A 14306-nucleotide genomic window follows, 5' to 3' on the forward strand; every position below is an offset into this window, starting at 1 on the left:
ATACATCCATCTTTCTATTTGCTCATGTTTCTAATTTTGTTTTAATGGATAATGCTTTCAGAATGTAAATTGAGAAATCTGGAGATCTGCTTAGAAGATGAGTGGCTATATAAATGTTTTAAATAAGTAAATAAATACTCAGGGATTATTCAAGGAGAAAATAATGGTGAATAAACTTTCCTTTAGAAATATCCTTTGGTGTTACCAATTTTATTCTGCCACTCATAGTCACTGAAATAGAATTAAATGTCTTTTGAACTGTATACTTAGTTTATGAAGAAGTAATCATGGTATTAATGTATTTCTTAGAACATATTACAAAATCATCTGGGATGCATTAGATTTCAATGACAGAACACAGGAGTTTCATAGCGAAGAATCATAGACTAGGATGCTATGAACACATAATTTGCCAAAGTTATTGCGCTTATCCATGTTCACATAGTTGGCCAAGACTATCAAATTCTATATTAGACTGTAAACTATCAAACTGTAGAGTCTGGATAAGCTAATATAGTTTTTTTTCAGATTCAAGAAGTAAATAGCTGGTTATATTTTTAATCAACCATGTAAAGATTCTAATGCTTTTGTTCATTTATTCCTGATTCACATATAATATTTGTTTTTTGTTTCCTAATAGCCATTATCTCTCTAATTGAATGAGATGTTCCTGTTTACAGCACAAATATTTGCACAATGACCCTATACTCTTTGATCCTTATGTGAGAATTTATAGCAGTAGCTAGTATATTTTGGTATAAGATCAGAATTATACAAGCAGTGGTATTCTCTGTGAGTCTCTATGGAAGCAAAAGTTAGTCTTTGAAGAACCAGAATACAAAGGGGCTTGAGGCTTTTGAATTTTGTTGTTGGAAAGAATCCTAAGTATACCATGGAAAGCCATGAAAGCAAACAAATGCAGTGGGAAGAATGAGATTCTATAGCATAGCTAGTTTAATGCTGGTGTGTATGATTTGAGTGCCCTATTATATGGACCTGAGACTGTCTTCCACACAGCTGTTTTTCAAAGAAGGTATAATGCTACTAGGCTTATTCTCTTTAAAAAGAGTTCCTATCAATGCTGAAGTAAATTTTAGACAGAGTTTGATATGACTTTGGGGTCAGGATTGTATATATATCTTAGGTCTTTAAGTGATATAAATCTGTTAGTATGGTGCAAGCCGCTTGCAGGAGCCTAAGCATTTCTTTGTATCCTGCTTTTCTTCTATACCCGTTAAGCTTTTTACCTTTCAGAAGCAATGCCAGTACAGGTAATCTGAAATTTACCACAATTTCTTTAGCAACTGTCAAAGTTACAAGAGTGCTGAAAAACTTAGGACCAGTCGCCATGTTTAATGATCATCGCAGTGTCCCAGCGGTCACATGATTGTGATCCAGATGCTTGGCAATTCTCATGCATTTGCAGCAGTTGCAGCATTCTAGGGTCACTTGATTGCCATTTGCAGCGGCTTCTAACAAGCAAAATCAATGAGGAGGTCAGCAGGGAAGATCACAAATGGCAATAAAATGAAATTTCACTTAATGACCATGGTGATTTAGTTAAAAGCCATAGGAAAATGATCGTAAAATTGGGTGGAGTCAGGCTCACTTAATGACCATACCATTTAACAACAATTTTTTCAGCCCCTATTGTGGTTGCAAGTCAAGGACTACTTGTATTCAAATAAAAAAACTGAGTACATAGATCCTAGGAATAGCTTGTTTGAACTCACAGAGAAGGAGATTCTTTCATTATATACACTACCAGATAAAACCTGGGGAAAATTTCATCCTATTTATAATAAAGGACATTAAATTTAGTCATCTACTTCCATTAATATGCATTCTGGAATAAAACTAATGATTTTACCTCTATAACTGTAAAAACATAAGCATGATATGTCATACAGTATGGATCACACTTCAAATATAGTTTAGTACATTTGAAAAATTAAAAAAATTATAAATACCCCCTTTTACTTATTTTTTATACGTAGTAAATATTTGCAGAAGGGCAAATCTATATGGTTGTGTTTAACGATTTTAAATGTATTTTAAAATATAATTGCTGCTCAATTAATGCTTGCTATATAATTTCAAACACCACTTTTTAGTCTTTATTTTTTACATTCCTTGATTGTCTTCTTTACTTTTTTAATAGTATAGTCTTTATATTTACAGTTCTAATTTTATTTTTTGTTCAAAAAAATAGGCCATTTTATCTACCTATTCCGAACATTTAAATGCATGCAGTGTTTATTTTAATTACTTAATTAAGACACACAGTGGTGGAAAGATTTCCTGCGTATAGGGTTCCTGTCAGTCAGGGTCTAACAATCGAGAACGGAACTGAATTAAAATAATTTTTACATAATATTCCATTAGCACAATTACACTGTGATTAATTTTACTGGTTCATAGATGAGAATGAGAATTATGTAGTTATACGGCAGGTAATAAGCAACAACAACTTTTAGGATAACTTCTTTGAGACCAGCCATACTTTTCATCATAGAAATTTATTGAATGGGGAAAAGGACCAACCTGTTTTCTATCTATGATGCTATGGGTTGTCACCGGGAGGGGGAGGGATTGTTTTTTATTCTTTTATATTGGATTTTTATTGTTTGTAAGCCTCCCAGAATCATCAAGAGTGAATGGGCAGCCATATAAATCTTATAAATAAATAAATTAAACCAAATGACAGATTATGACCTCACCTCAACACTAACTGCAGCAATTTATTTTCCAGCGCAGAAGCAAATTTGTGTGTATTGAAATAAAGAGGGTTATTTAATAAGCAGTAGACATCCTGTTTGTCATAACTATGAGGTGTTAGATCTTTGCTTGTTAGCTTCTTGTTTATTTCTAGTTGTTAGCACTCTTGGAACTGTACAGTAAAGCAAAATTTGTATCACTGCTCTCCAGTGGAGACTGCAGAATGCTGTATAAATCATAAAATTATTTGTATCAAATATTTATATACCACCTTTCAGTTTTCAGAAAAGCAGTTTATACCATTAACATTTACAACTTAAAAATCACTTTCTATGCCTTCTTTTTTCCATACTCACAAATACCCCAACATAGCTTCTTTTTAAGTTATTAAATATAAGGAATATTATTTAATAAATTCCCAGAATTCTATCCGAAAGCACTATAGAGTTATTCTCTAAAGCCATACAATTACTTTGTTTTCAATAGAATCCTGATTAACGTATGATGTGACCCAGTCATTCATTTCTTAAAAGCCCTGAAACTGCTGCATTAGTATGCTGATGTTGGAGAAGTTGAAGGAGAAAAATGTTTGCCTTAAAGTTGAATATGGTCATTTAGCTCCTTAACTCCCCCTTAAGAGCTAAAAAATTCCCATTCTACCCCGTGACCTCTTGCCACCAGCAGCCCCAGGTGGAGCACAAAGATTATATAGTCCCTAGGCTAGAAAAAAGGTTATTTATCCCTGTCTTGCTCTCTGCTTATCTTAATTAGTCAGGCAATCCTTGCAAATGCTAGTTGCTTTTCTCTCATAATGAACTGAAAATGTACCTTAAATATCTTATTGTGCATTTAGTAATTGAAAAACAGAATATAGATGTTCTAAATAAATTAAAATAGTGTAACAGTTAAAATGTTCAGACTATATTCCAAAATGCCTCTCTTATAAGTTTGTTAATAGTTACAATACTGTTTCTCTTACAGATGAAAATATTTTTTTCCTTGAGAAAGCACAATATGAAAAGAATCAGTTGCATGGAATTCATAGAATACATATATAACAGAGATGCATTTTCTTTGTGACAAGGGAACAGAAACCAGCCTAAACCAATTTAATAGTTGCACATTGCTCTAAATCGTAGGGCGTTTCAAGTCAACATATAAATGAACCTAAGATTTAGATAAATAAAAAGCTATAATAAAGATACAGCACTAAAACATATTTTTAATATAATAGATTTTTAATTTTCTGCAAAACTAAGTATCACTTACCATTACTGTAGATTATTTTTTCTTCCTGCATTTAATCACAATAAAATAATGCAGTTTTTACAAAACATTCCAGACTTGTTGGTTTCATTTCAAATGTTATTTTTTCTTTAGGCATTCACTTTCAAAGTAAAGGTGACGCTTTCCCCTCCATTTCTTAGCTGAGGGAGCCAGCGTTGTTGGATGACTCTTCCATGCTCATGAGGCCAGCATGACTATACACCTAGGCACACGGAATACTGTTAATATTTTGTTTTATTCTGATGAAAAAACTCAGAAATAGATTGGATTTAGATTGAATTTAGATATTCCATAATTTGCTTTCTTTTCCATGCAGAGTAAGCAGAATGATTTTGATTGCAAAAATGAGGAACTGGAAGACTGCTTGTTGCCTTCATTAAAATGGATTATTTATTATTAGAGGTAAAGATGAAGCTTATTCATTTAGAAATACCCTAAATGCATACTTGTAAGGTTTTTTTGTGTTAAGTTTCATTCTTACCGTATTATAATAAAGAGTTAGAAAATCTATATTAACTACCAAGCTGATGGATTTATGAAGGAGACAATGTTCTGTCTTCTTGTTGGATCTTTAACACTTTATACTAGATGAACTGAATTAAACAAAATATTAAGTATTGTGGGGAGAAGTAAATATTGTGTTATTGACCAAAGGGAATTGCAGATATACGGCTTTGATTAGACTGATTACTAACAAAGGCTTAAAGCTTGACACTACCACTCTGATACATTTGAACATGGTCTTTACTGGACTGTGCTTTGGAAAGTATTTCTTTATAACTTTACTTTTTAATTCTATGCATTTGTGGATACAACAGTGTCTGACTGACCCTACTTTGGCTCTAATGCGATTGACATTGCATTATTTGAATTATTGGAAAGGATTATATCAAATGCTCATTAGTAAGCAAAAAGAAGTGTGCTTTGGGTTGCTATGTTAATTGACAGCATTCTGATTCAGCTTATTTTAAAGCATAGTAAGCAAAAGGCCAGTGTCTACTTTGGGCATTACATTAAATTATGTTGTAAGATCATATACAATATGAGTAATAGAGAGCCTTGAACTTACACACTTGCCTACTTTCCCCTGGCTCAGACAAGAAGAACTTGAGAGAATTTTGGTTTATTAAGAAGCCAGAATTATAACTCATTGACTAATGGTTTGTTTGAACAAAACATAGTTTAAATTAAAAATCCTTCTTAGTTTGGATGTGATGAAAAATCCTGAAATACTTCTGCTTCAAAATTGATCAATCTTTTCATCATAACTACACTAGAGTAAAAGAGGAGATGAAGAGCCAAAAGGTAGATCCTGATGATACCTTTATTGCTAAATTGGGTTTTACTGCTACATCCAAAATAGATTAAAATAAGGAATCCTCATTATCTGCATTCAGAAAATCAGAGCACTCATCAAGTGAATGTACAAGTTAAACATAATTTCTGCTGACGTTGCTAAATTACTTTTCTGCAGATATTTACTTGTTCAGCATAATTGTATTTAGAAGCTCTGCTCACGCGAAAGCTAAAACCTACAGGTGTAGTATGCATGACAGTTTTCTTCTGCAGACATTCACAAAAATGTCAACAGAAGAAAGATGTTGTTTGGTGGGGTGTCTTAATCAGAATATTTCTGTGGCACTGTAGTTTTCAGACCACCCTAATAGGTCCTTGTTGTGGAATTGCAACTCTGTTTTAAAGTTTGTATATCTGTCACTAAAAAGAAATAGAATACATTTTCTTTGCTATAGAATCTAATACAGCAGACTTTTCTATTTTAAGAATAATTAAAGATTGAATACAAATTTTTGTAGCCAAATTCATTAAATTTGCCACTTTAGATAAAGAGATATTTTCTTTCACCTGCTTCCCTCTACCCTCTGTAACATTAAAAAGTCATTCTAAAATGGACATGAAGCTTAAGAATTTAGTTTTTTTATTACAAAAAACAGATAGTGAATTAGTAGAAAATCATGTTTATGAGTGATATTTATGAGTATGAAAGTCATTTATAAGTCATGTCAATTGTCTTCTTTTCCTTTTTAGTAATTTAAGTTCCTTACAACTGTACTGCAGCTCCTCCATCTACATAAAAATGAGTGAAGTACAAGCAATGGTAGAATTCTCTGTGGAGCTCCACAAATTTTATAATGTGGATTTGTTTCAAAGAGGGTGAGTTATTTTTCCTACCATACAATAAATGCTATAAATTCTGATGGTTTTATTGCAAAAGTCTTTGTATAGAGAGATTTATTGTGTGTTTCAATGCATATATTGAGATAAAAAGTAGTTGAGGTCATGGATCTTACCCTGATAAATATTACTTACCTTATATAAGAAAAGCTAAGTAGTTTGAATCATCTTTTTGAATTGATAGATGAGAGAGCAGGATTGAAAATATTACCATTTTAAAAAGTATATTGACATGTGACATTTGTAACTTTAAATCTGTGAGGATTTTAAATTACAATGATAAGGAACATAAACACACCTTGATATTTAGGTTTCTGTGACATTTATAAATATAAATCTAATAAAGTTGTGGCTTAGAGATTTCTCAAAAGCCTTTAAAGGTTTTTATTTATGGTTTCTGTTGTTTATGGTACAGCAGTTTTGTGATCAGTATCTTTATTCCTGAATCTCATTTGTGTGCATGTTGCTATTCTTTTTCATGTCCCAAATAAAGAAATTTCTTTATGGCTGTTGCTTTCTTGCAAAATGAAATAAATATTCATTACATCACACTAAAGCATTGAAAATTAATATATATTTACATGTCCTTTCCTTGTGTTTGAGTGCAGAAATTTCCACGTTAAAATTTATTAGATTCTAAAGATAACTTAGACTCAGTTTGGTGTCATGGTTAAAAGTACTAGACTAGGAATGGGGAAATTTAAATTCTAATCCTCTCTTGGCAATAAAGGCAGGTGAATGATTTTGGACCAGTTAATTTCTTTCAGCATAGGAAGAATGTATTAGCAAACCAGTTCTGAAAATGTTGGCAAGAGCACTTGGATACCCAGAAACGAGGGTTGATATCTAAATTTTTTTGCTACTGGTTCTGTGGGCGGGGCTTAATTAGTGGGCGGCGCTTGGTGGTAAGGTGACTGGGTGGGCGTGGCCAAGTCAGTCACTTCTTTGCCCTTTTTTAACCTACAAAACACAACACAACACAACTGGCTCACCCACAATGTAAAATGTAAAAGCAGCTGTGCTAGACCCTTGTTGCAGGAACCCTGTGTGAGGTTCCTGCAACAAGAAGGAACCTCACACAGCCACAAAAAGCCCAAAAAACCAACTTTCACACTTTATACACACAAAATTCCACATACAGCTTTGTGAGATTTTGTGTATTTGTGTAGTTAGAGTGAAACACTACAGAAACACACTAAATCTCAGAAAGCTGCACAAATATTATTTTATTTTAATTTACTTCTATTGTTATATAAAAGCAGCTAAATTTAAAACTTCCTAAACTTTAAATGGCTAGGTCTAAAAAAAGAACAACTAAAAAAAAAAACCCAATTAACTATTTTTTTTAAAGCTCCCAAAGGGGAAAAAAACTTACCCAATAGAACAGGGGTCTCCAACCTTGGCAACTTTAAGACTTGTGGACTTCAATTCCCAGAATTCCTCAGCCAGCTTTGCTGGGAGTTGAAGTCCACAAGTCTTAAAGTTGCAGATAGAGCTGCTCACCGATGAGCTTGATTGCAGGCAGGGAGATTCAGTTGCTTGCTGATGCAATGGATTGCAGGTATTACAGCAAGCGAAGCAAGCCAGGTTTTGCGACCAGCAGCTAAGGTAAGCAAGCTGGGGGGGGGGACTTTTTTTCTTTTAAATGGGTCTGACAATCCAAGCTGAGTTGCCTGATCTCAGTAACTCAGCTGAGATCGTCAGAGCTTGGATCATCAGAGCTTGGCTCGTCAGAGCTATGTAAAAGAAAAAAAAAGGCTCTGATGATTGCGCGGCTCAGCTGGGCATGGGGGGCGGGGGCAGGGATTTTTGCTACCAGTTCTCCGAACTGCCCGCCGCCATCACTACCTACTCGCCCAAGTCAGTCCGAACCGGGAGCATTTCACCCCTGATATATATATATATATATACCTATTTTCGCTTTGCTTTCAAAGTTACAATCTACTTGAAGGAGGGAATTTATGACCTGGACCTGAAATACTGCGATCTTGTGACTGCACTTTGGGTGCTTGGCAACATAGCTGCATTTACAGCATTTGCAGCATTCCATAGTCACATAACTGTGTTTACTTTTGGTTTCTGGCAAAATTGTACCATAGTGAACAATGGTTCACTTAACGTCCACGACATTTTCAGCAGCAGTCTCTGTACTCTCCATGTGTAAATTGTTGACTTTTGTAATTTTTACATTATGATTACATATTGAAAACCATATTAGCATAAAATTTTGATAAAGTGTTTAAAAGGTGAACATCATAAACAGAATAATTCTAGAAATATTCTTTCTGTCTTGTAGATTCTATCAAATTCGTGCATCTATGAAAATTCCTCCAAGAATACCGCACAAAATTGAAGCAAGCTTATTACGTGCAACTAGTAAGTATAAATATTTCATTAGTATTTAAGCTTTATTATTACTGTTTAATAGTACTTTTATTAGAAAGTTATTAGCTTATTAACGTTACATTATATATTAAATATTTTTAGTGAATTGATCTTAATATTTATGAGAAATCTGAGCAATGTGCATTTTAAGGCTTCTGAAGAAATGGGGGGAAAAAAACCCCCAGAGAAAAACAGCCAAAATTGTATTTGCAGTTATTGTTTTGTAGTTGTCTATTGTGAAATTGTATAGAAGATTGATTAGATTTTATTAAAAATTCATAAACCTCAAAGGAATTTTTACAATTATATGAAAGTTACTTTGAATTCAAAATGTTTATACATGTTTTAGACTTTAGAAACATGTTTCATCTACAGTATTCCATTCTGGTAATATTTTAAAATTACTGATGTAAGTTTGAACAATCTTTTTTGATGTCAAAACAGTAAGCCATTTTAAATTTGGAACATTTTGAATTCAAAATACTTTGCATGTTTCTAGGATTTCTCTTCAGATCAAATCAGAAATACTAATATATTGCTGAATTTAACAATGGTTTAAGAAATTCCTAAAAATATTATGGACACTTGCCATGCACACATACATTCACACAAACACTTAAAACAATGGCTGCATTGATTTTAAAGGTATGGTCTTGCTCTGCTACACTTTCCTTTTATTAATGTTACTAGTTATTGACATCACCGGTTTTATGTATTCTTTAGATTTTTATTCTGGGAAGTGGAATTAATTCACAAATATTAAATAATCATGAAGTTAACTAAGCATTCTGTTCCGTAATGCATCAACATCTGATTTTTATGTTTTTGAATGGCTGTATATTAACTATATTATATGATAATGGTAAAAAAAAATATTACAATATATCTAGTTATTTGGAAAAAAGTCTTTTAAAAACTGTCAGTTATCAGTTTGTGAATAGCAATAAATTTTGAGCCACAATGAATACTTGTCAATTCTCTTGTTTTCAGGTGCTGATCTTGCCTTCCCAGCTTCTGTCCATGACAATGTAGTCTGCAGTAAAACATTTCAGATTCTCTACAAAAATGAAGAGGTCTGTGTGAATGATGCAATGATCTTCAAAATTAAAATGCTATTGGATGAAAGAAAGGTAACCCTGGCATCTGCTTAACTAATAATGGATGGATGGATGGATGGATGGATGGATGGATGGATGGATGGATGGATGGATAGATAGATAGATAGATAGATAGATAGATAGATAGATAGAGTAGTTCTGTATGGGTGACTGCCATATAATGTAAAAAAAAACCCTGCTAAATGAAGACTAACCTATTCCAAAATTCTGTGTAAGTCAGTAGACAACCAAAGAATTCAGGAAGCTCAGAGCCATTAGAAGAGAGGGAAGAAGGCAAATATTTCAAATCAATAAATAAGCAGTTCAGTGCTATTTCTGTGCAAAGACGTAACAAGCCAAGATACTATATGATATCTTCCTACCTAGTATGCACTGTGTGTGTGTGTGTGTGTGTGTGTGTGTGTGTGTGTGTGTGTGTGTGTGTGTGTGTAAATGTAAGTATAGTTTGGGGAATAGACAATGATTTATAATTCACCAGAATATCAAAATCTTGCTGGATCCTTTCAGAGTTATTTATCAAACTTAATGAAAAAGAATAAGATTAGGATAAGAAATGTGAATTGTTTTTCCCCTTTAGAATTCAATTTATTTTTAAGGTTCCTAAGGCAAAGACATTTTAGTCTTTTATTCATAGGTACTATGTGAACTAGTGTAGAGACTATTCTCCTAAATGATAACAGAGGAATGTCCAAATGGTTAGAATGTGACTTTCTCTCTGATTCTAAACATACCGTTACATGTAATCCTTGACTTATAACCACAGTTGCTTTCAGAGTTTTGATAACAAAGCAATGCAGTCATAAAGTGAGATGTCACATGACTGCATCACTTAGCAACTGCAATGTGGGCAATCCCCATTGCTATTGTTAAGTGATTTTTACTGCTTGCTAGCCGAGTACCTACCTTAATCCAAACCATTCCAGGCTTGGTCCCTCTCAGCTCCAAGCATTAGAAAAGGCAGGGACTACCGCCAATTCCCCCTACCCACCTACCTCGTCCCCATTTATACCCTTTTGGCCCCCTGTAAACACTGATTTTTGCCAAAACGTCCTACCTCGTGGGAATAACTGGAAAATTATAAATGACCCTAAATGCAGACAAGTTGCTAAGTGCCTGAAATACAGTCAACTGACTGCTGGGGGCCTATCCATTGGAAATTCAGACCATGTCATAAGTATGTTTGAGAAGCGGGCTCCATCATAACTTTGAATGGTCACTAAGCAACAAGACATAAGTCAAGGTCTACCTATATAGTTAATAAAAAACTTCATTGATATAAATAGCATAGGTAAATGTATTCTCTTTATATGGTTGAGGAGTTAAACAGAGGAATGTTTAGCTATGACACAGTCATATTTGTGGGGAGTAAAGGTAAAGGTAAAGATTCCTCACGCACATATGTGCTAGTCATTCCCAATTCTAGGGGGCAGTGCTCATCTCCGTTTCAAAGCCGAAGAGCCAGCGCTGTCCGAAGATGTCTCCATGGTCTTGAGGCTGCCATGACTAAACGCCAAAGGCGCATGGAATGCTGTTACCTTCCCACCAAAGGTGGTCCCTATTTTTCTACTTGCATTTTTTACGTGCTTTCGAACTGCTAGGTTGGCAGAAGCTGGGACAAGTAACGGAAGCTCACCCTGTTATACGGCACTAAGGATTTGAACCGCCGAACTGCCGACCTTTCGATTGACAAGCTCAGCATCTTAGCCACTGAACCACAGCGTCCCTATGTGGGGAGTATGCACCTACTATTTTTTTCCTTTGGAAACCTGAGAAGGCAAAATCCAAAAGTGCAAATTGGCCTGTAGAGCATGGCTTCCCAGCTATTTGCTGGAGCCATTCCTTTCATTATCTCTAGAGAATATTTTATCTTTGCAGTCACAGCTCTGTGAGAAGAATTGGGATATTTGGTACATGTCATTTCAGATCCAGTTATCAAAACAATAATTCGTCTGCCCTTTATTTTTCTTTTGTATTCTCGATTGTTTATCCAATGGGCCAAATTACCTACCGGTATTGTCAATTTGACTCTGTCAGCATGGAATGAGAATGCCATGCCATGCATCTTGATTGTAAATGATTTGTGTTCCCTGGCAAGCTAGGAAAAAAAAAGCCCTGGATTCCTGAAGCAGACTGAGTAGCATATTACGTGTGTGTGTGTGTGTGTGGTGTGTGTAAAACTTTAAAACACATAGGTCCATTTTGTACAAATAATAATGAATTTACTGTCCAGTATTTTATTCACTCAATATTTTAAATTGCACTAGTAACATTTAAAAGCATTGTTGTTTGCTTTTCTATCTGCTGCTTTGTCATGCATAGTAATAAAGTATTTTAATTTATTGTAAACAAGTTGGTAACTATGAGCAAATGAAGAGAAATATATAAATATTGTGTCTTTCAACACAAGAATGCATGGCAAATCATAGTTTGTGTAACTTATTTTATTTTCCTAGATTGAAGAGTCTCTTAATGAAATGAATTTCCTACTGTCTTTAGATCTGCACTTCACAGATACAGATTATTCGTAAGTTCAAAGTTCAGTTACATATTGGTCTTGATACAATTACACTGAGTATTTATATTTTTCAGCTGGAGTTCTATGTGTCACATTATACACACTAGTTCTGTATGCATCAATGTATACATTTTTGATCAGTGTTCATGTACTGTAAAGTTGTAAGCACTGAACTCATTCTTGTATTAACTTGCCCTTAATATTGAAATAAGAGGAAAGTCAGTGGTTGTGTATTTTTTGATGTATTATGGATTTTTAAAAACTTTTAATTTTTTCATTCAAAAATACTTTCTAGATTGGGCTATATAAAATATAAATTGTAAAAATTATTGTGATTAAATAAATGTATCAAAACTAAATTAAAGATTTTCTAGTTATTAGTTTTGGGATTGCCTTGTTTGCTTATGTTTGAATTTGTTATTATATACTTTGTGTGTCTGTATGTAAATATAATTCCACATGTTTTATATTTGATATTCCAGTATACTTTATAATTGTGTATTTGCATATATGATGTCATATTGCTTTCATTGAAGGTTACATCTGGTTATTCAATGTAATATTTTCTTTACTCTTCCTTATACGTGGCACCTTCTAATCATTTCATCAGATGATTATTGTAAGGTCCTCATATTAAACAAATTATCAAATGAGAATGAATACCAAAACTATAAAAGACTTCAGTCATTGCTTTGTATTCTTGTATTCTTAATCCTAGTATTAAATTATTTTAAAAATAATTTATGTTGTATACTTGTTCTTTTAAGTTAATAACACACTTTTTTGCCTGTGTTTATGCTCTTTTTCATTTAGACCAGAGGACCTGAACACTTTGCAGCTAATTAGCAGCCGAACGCTAAAGTTGCACTTTACTTTACACCGAGGCCTTCATCACTACGTTAATGTTATGTTTGATTACTTTCACCTTTCTGTCATCTCTGTTATAGTGCATGCCTCTTTAGTTGCTCTTCATCAGCCATTGATAAGGTAATGACTAGAAATGTTCTGTTTTTCAATACTTTAATGTGATGAAATTCATTCCTATTTTGTTAGTTTCATTGATAAACTTCTTGGGCAGATAATTAGATAGAGTAGCTACCCTGCTAAAATTATCAGCTAAAAAATCTAATTATAAAATTATATTTTTGTAGAATATTGAATATTATTTCAACCTAAACACTAAAAATAATAATTGTAATTGTGTTAACTATTGTTATAGGAAGAAAGCACTATAAAAAAAAGGATGCCATAATTGTTTCCATTGTCTGAAATATTGTGTGAATTGGTTTCTTTGATGCTTTAGCTAAAAATGAAAACTTAAAACTTTCATTTAGTACACTATATAATTGATTTATGTCTTATTCAGAAATTAGAACTAAATTATTCTCTTAATAAAATGGTCACATCAATTTTTAAAAATTTTCCCTTCTCTGTCAGTCCCTTACACTACAGGTTATTCTGTTTAATAAGATCTTCTGATTTCCAGGGCATCATTTTTAACTGGGGAACTGCCCTGGGAAAGACTACTTTGGGTAACTCTATTATGCAACTATAGCTCTATAACTCTTTTGACAATACTTCTCAACAGACTGTTTTTCGTTTGAATTTCCAAATACTATGTACATATTTTGGACAGGGAACATCTACTGATGCCTGTCAAATATCAGTTCTTAATAGCTTTAGCTAGCATGGTCATCTGCAGGGAATCATGGGTAGTTAATATGAAAGACCCTACTTGCTAGTGTAAATATTTCTCTGGGACAAAAGATATTACCTAAATTGATCATTGTTTGAATATATGATATATTGCTCTTGTATTGAGTGTGTTGCTGCAACCTTATTTTTTATCTAATATGAAACCGCTTCTAATAGAAATATTATAGACATAAGATATCTGAAGAAAGTTTAGTTCTCTGTAAACAATGGAATGTGAAATTATTCCTAAATTAGCATAGTAGAATAGGACTGGCAAAGGGAGAAAATATAGAAAAATTACACAGGCTATGTATGGAGTTATAGGTTGAAACATCTTGTTATACTTTTTGTTCAGTTTATGAACTTGCATTTATCCTACCAACAACAAACACTTA

At 33.3% G+C, this 14306-nt stretch overlaps 1 protein-coding gene across 10 annotated transcripts in view; it reads left to right on the forward strand.

Moving 5' to 3' along the window:
• FAM135A (family with sequence similarity 135 member A) overlaps nucleotides 1-14306 on the forward strand; it is a 48479-nt gene that overhangs the window by 6231 nt on the left and 27942 nt on the right. For all 10 annotated transcript variants that reach the window (XM_034431969.3, XM_034431965.3, XM_034431970.3 and 7 more), the window contains exons 2-7: nucleotides 4322-4407; nucleotides 6052-6177; nucleotides 8495-8574; nucleotides 9574-9713; nucleotides 12155-12225; nucleotides 13030-13203. In XM_034431969.3, coding sequence (XP_034287860.2) covers nucleotides 6101-6177; nucleotides 8495-8574; nucleotides 9574-9713; nucleotides 12155-12225; nucleotides 13030-13203 — 542 coding nt within the window. In that variant the 5' untranslated portion in view covers nucleotides 4322-4407; nucleotides 6052-6100. The remainder of the gene's footprint in view (nucleotides 1-4321; nucleotides 4408-6051; nucleotides 6178-8494; nucleotides 8575-9573; nucleotides 9714-12154; nucleotides 12226-13029; nucleotides 13204-14306) is intronic.

The sequence above is a fragment of the Pantherophis guttatus genome, chromosome 1 (genome assembly GCF_059756535.1).
Source record: "Pantherophis guttatus breed Tessera chromosome 1, ASM5975653v1, whole genome shotgun sequence".
In the NCBI taxonomy this organism is placed as follows: domain Eukaryota; kingdom Metazoa; phylum Chordata; class Lepidosauria; order Squamata; family Colubridae; genus Pantherophis; species Pantherophis guttatus.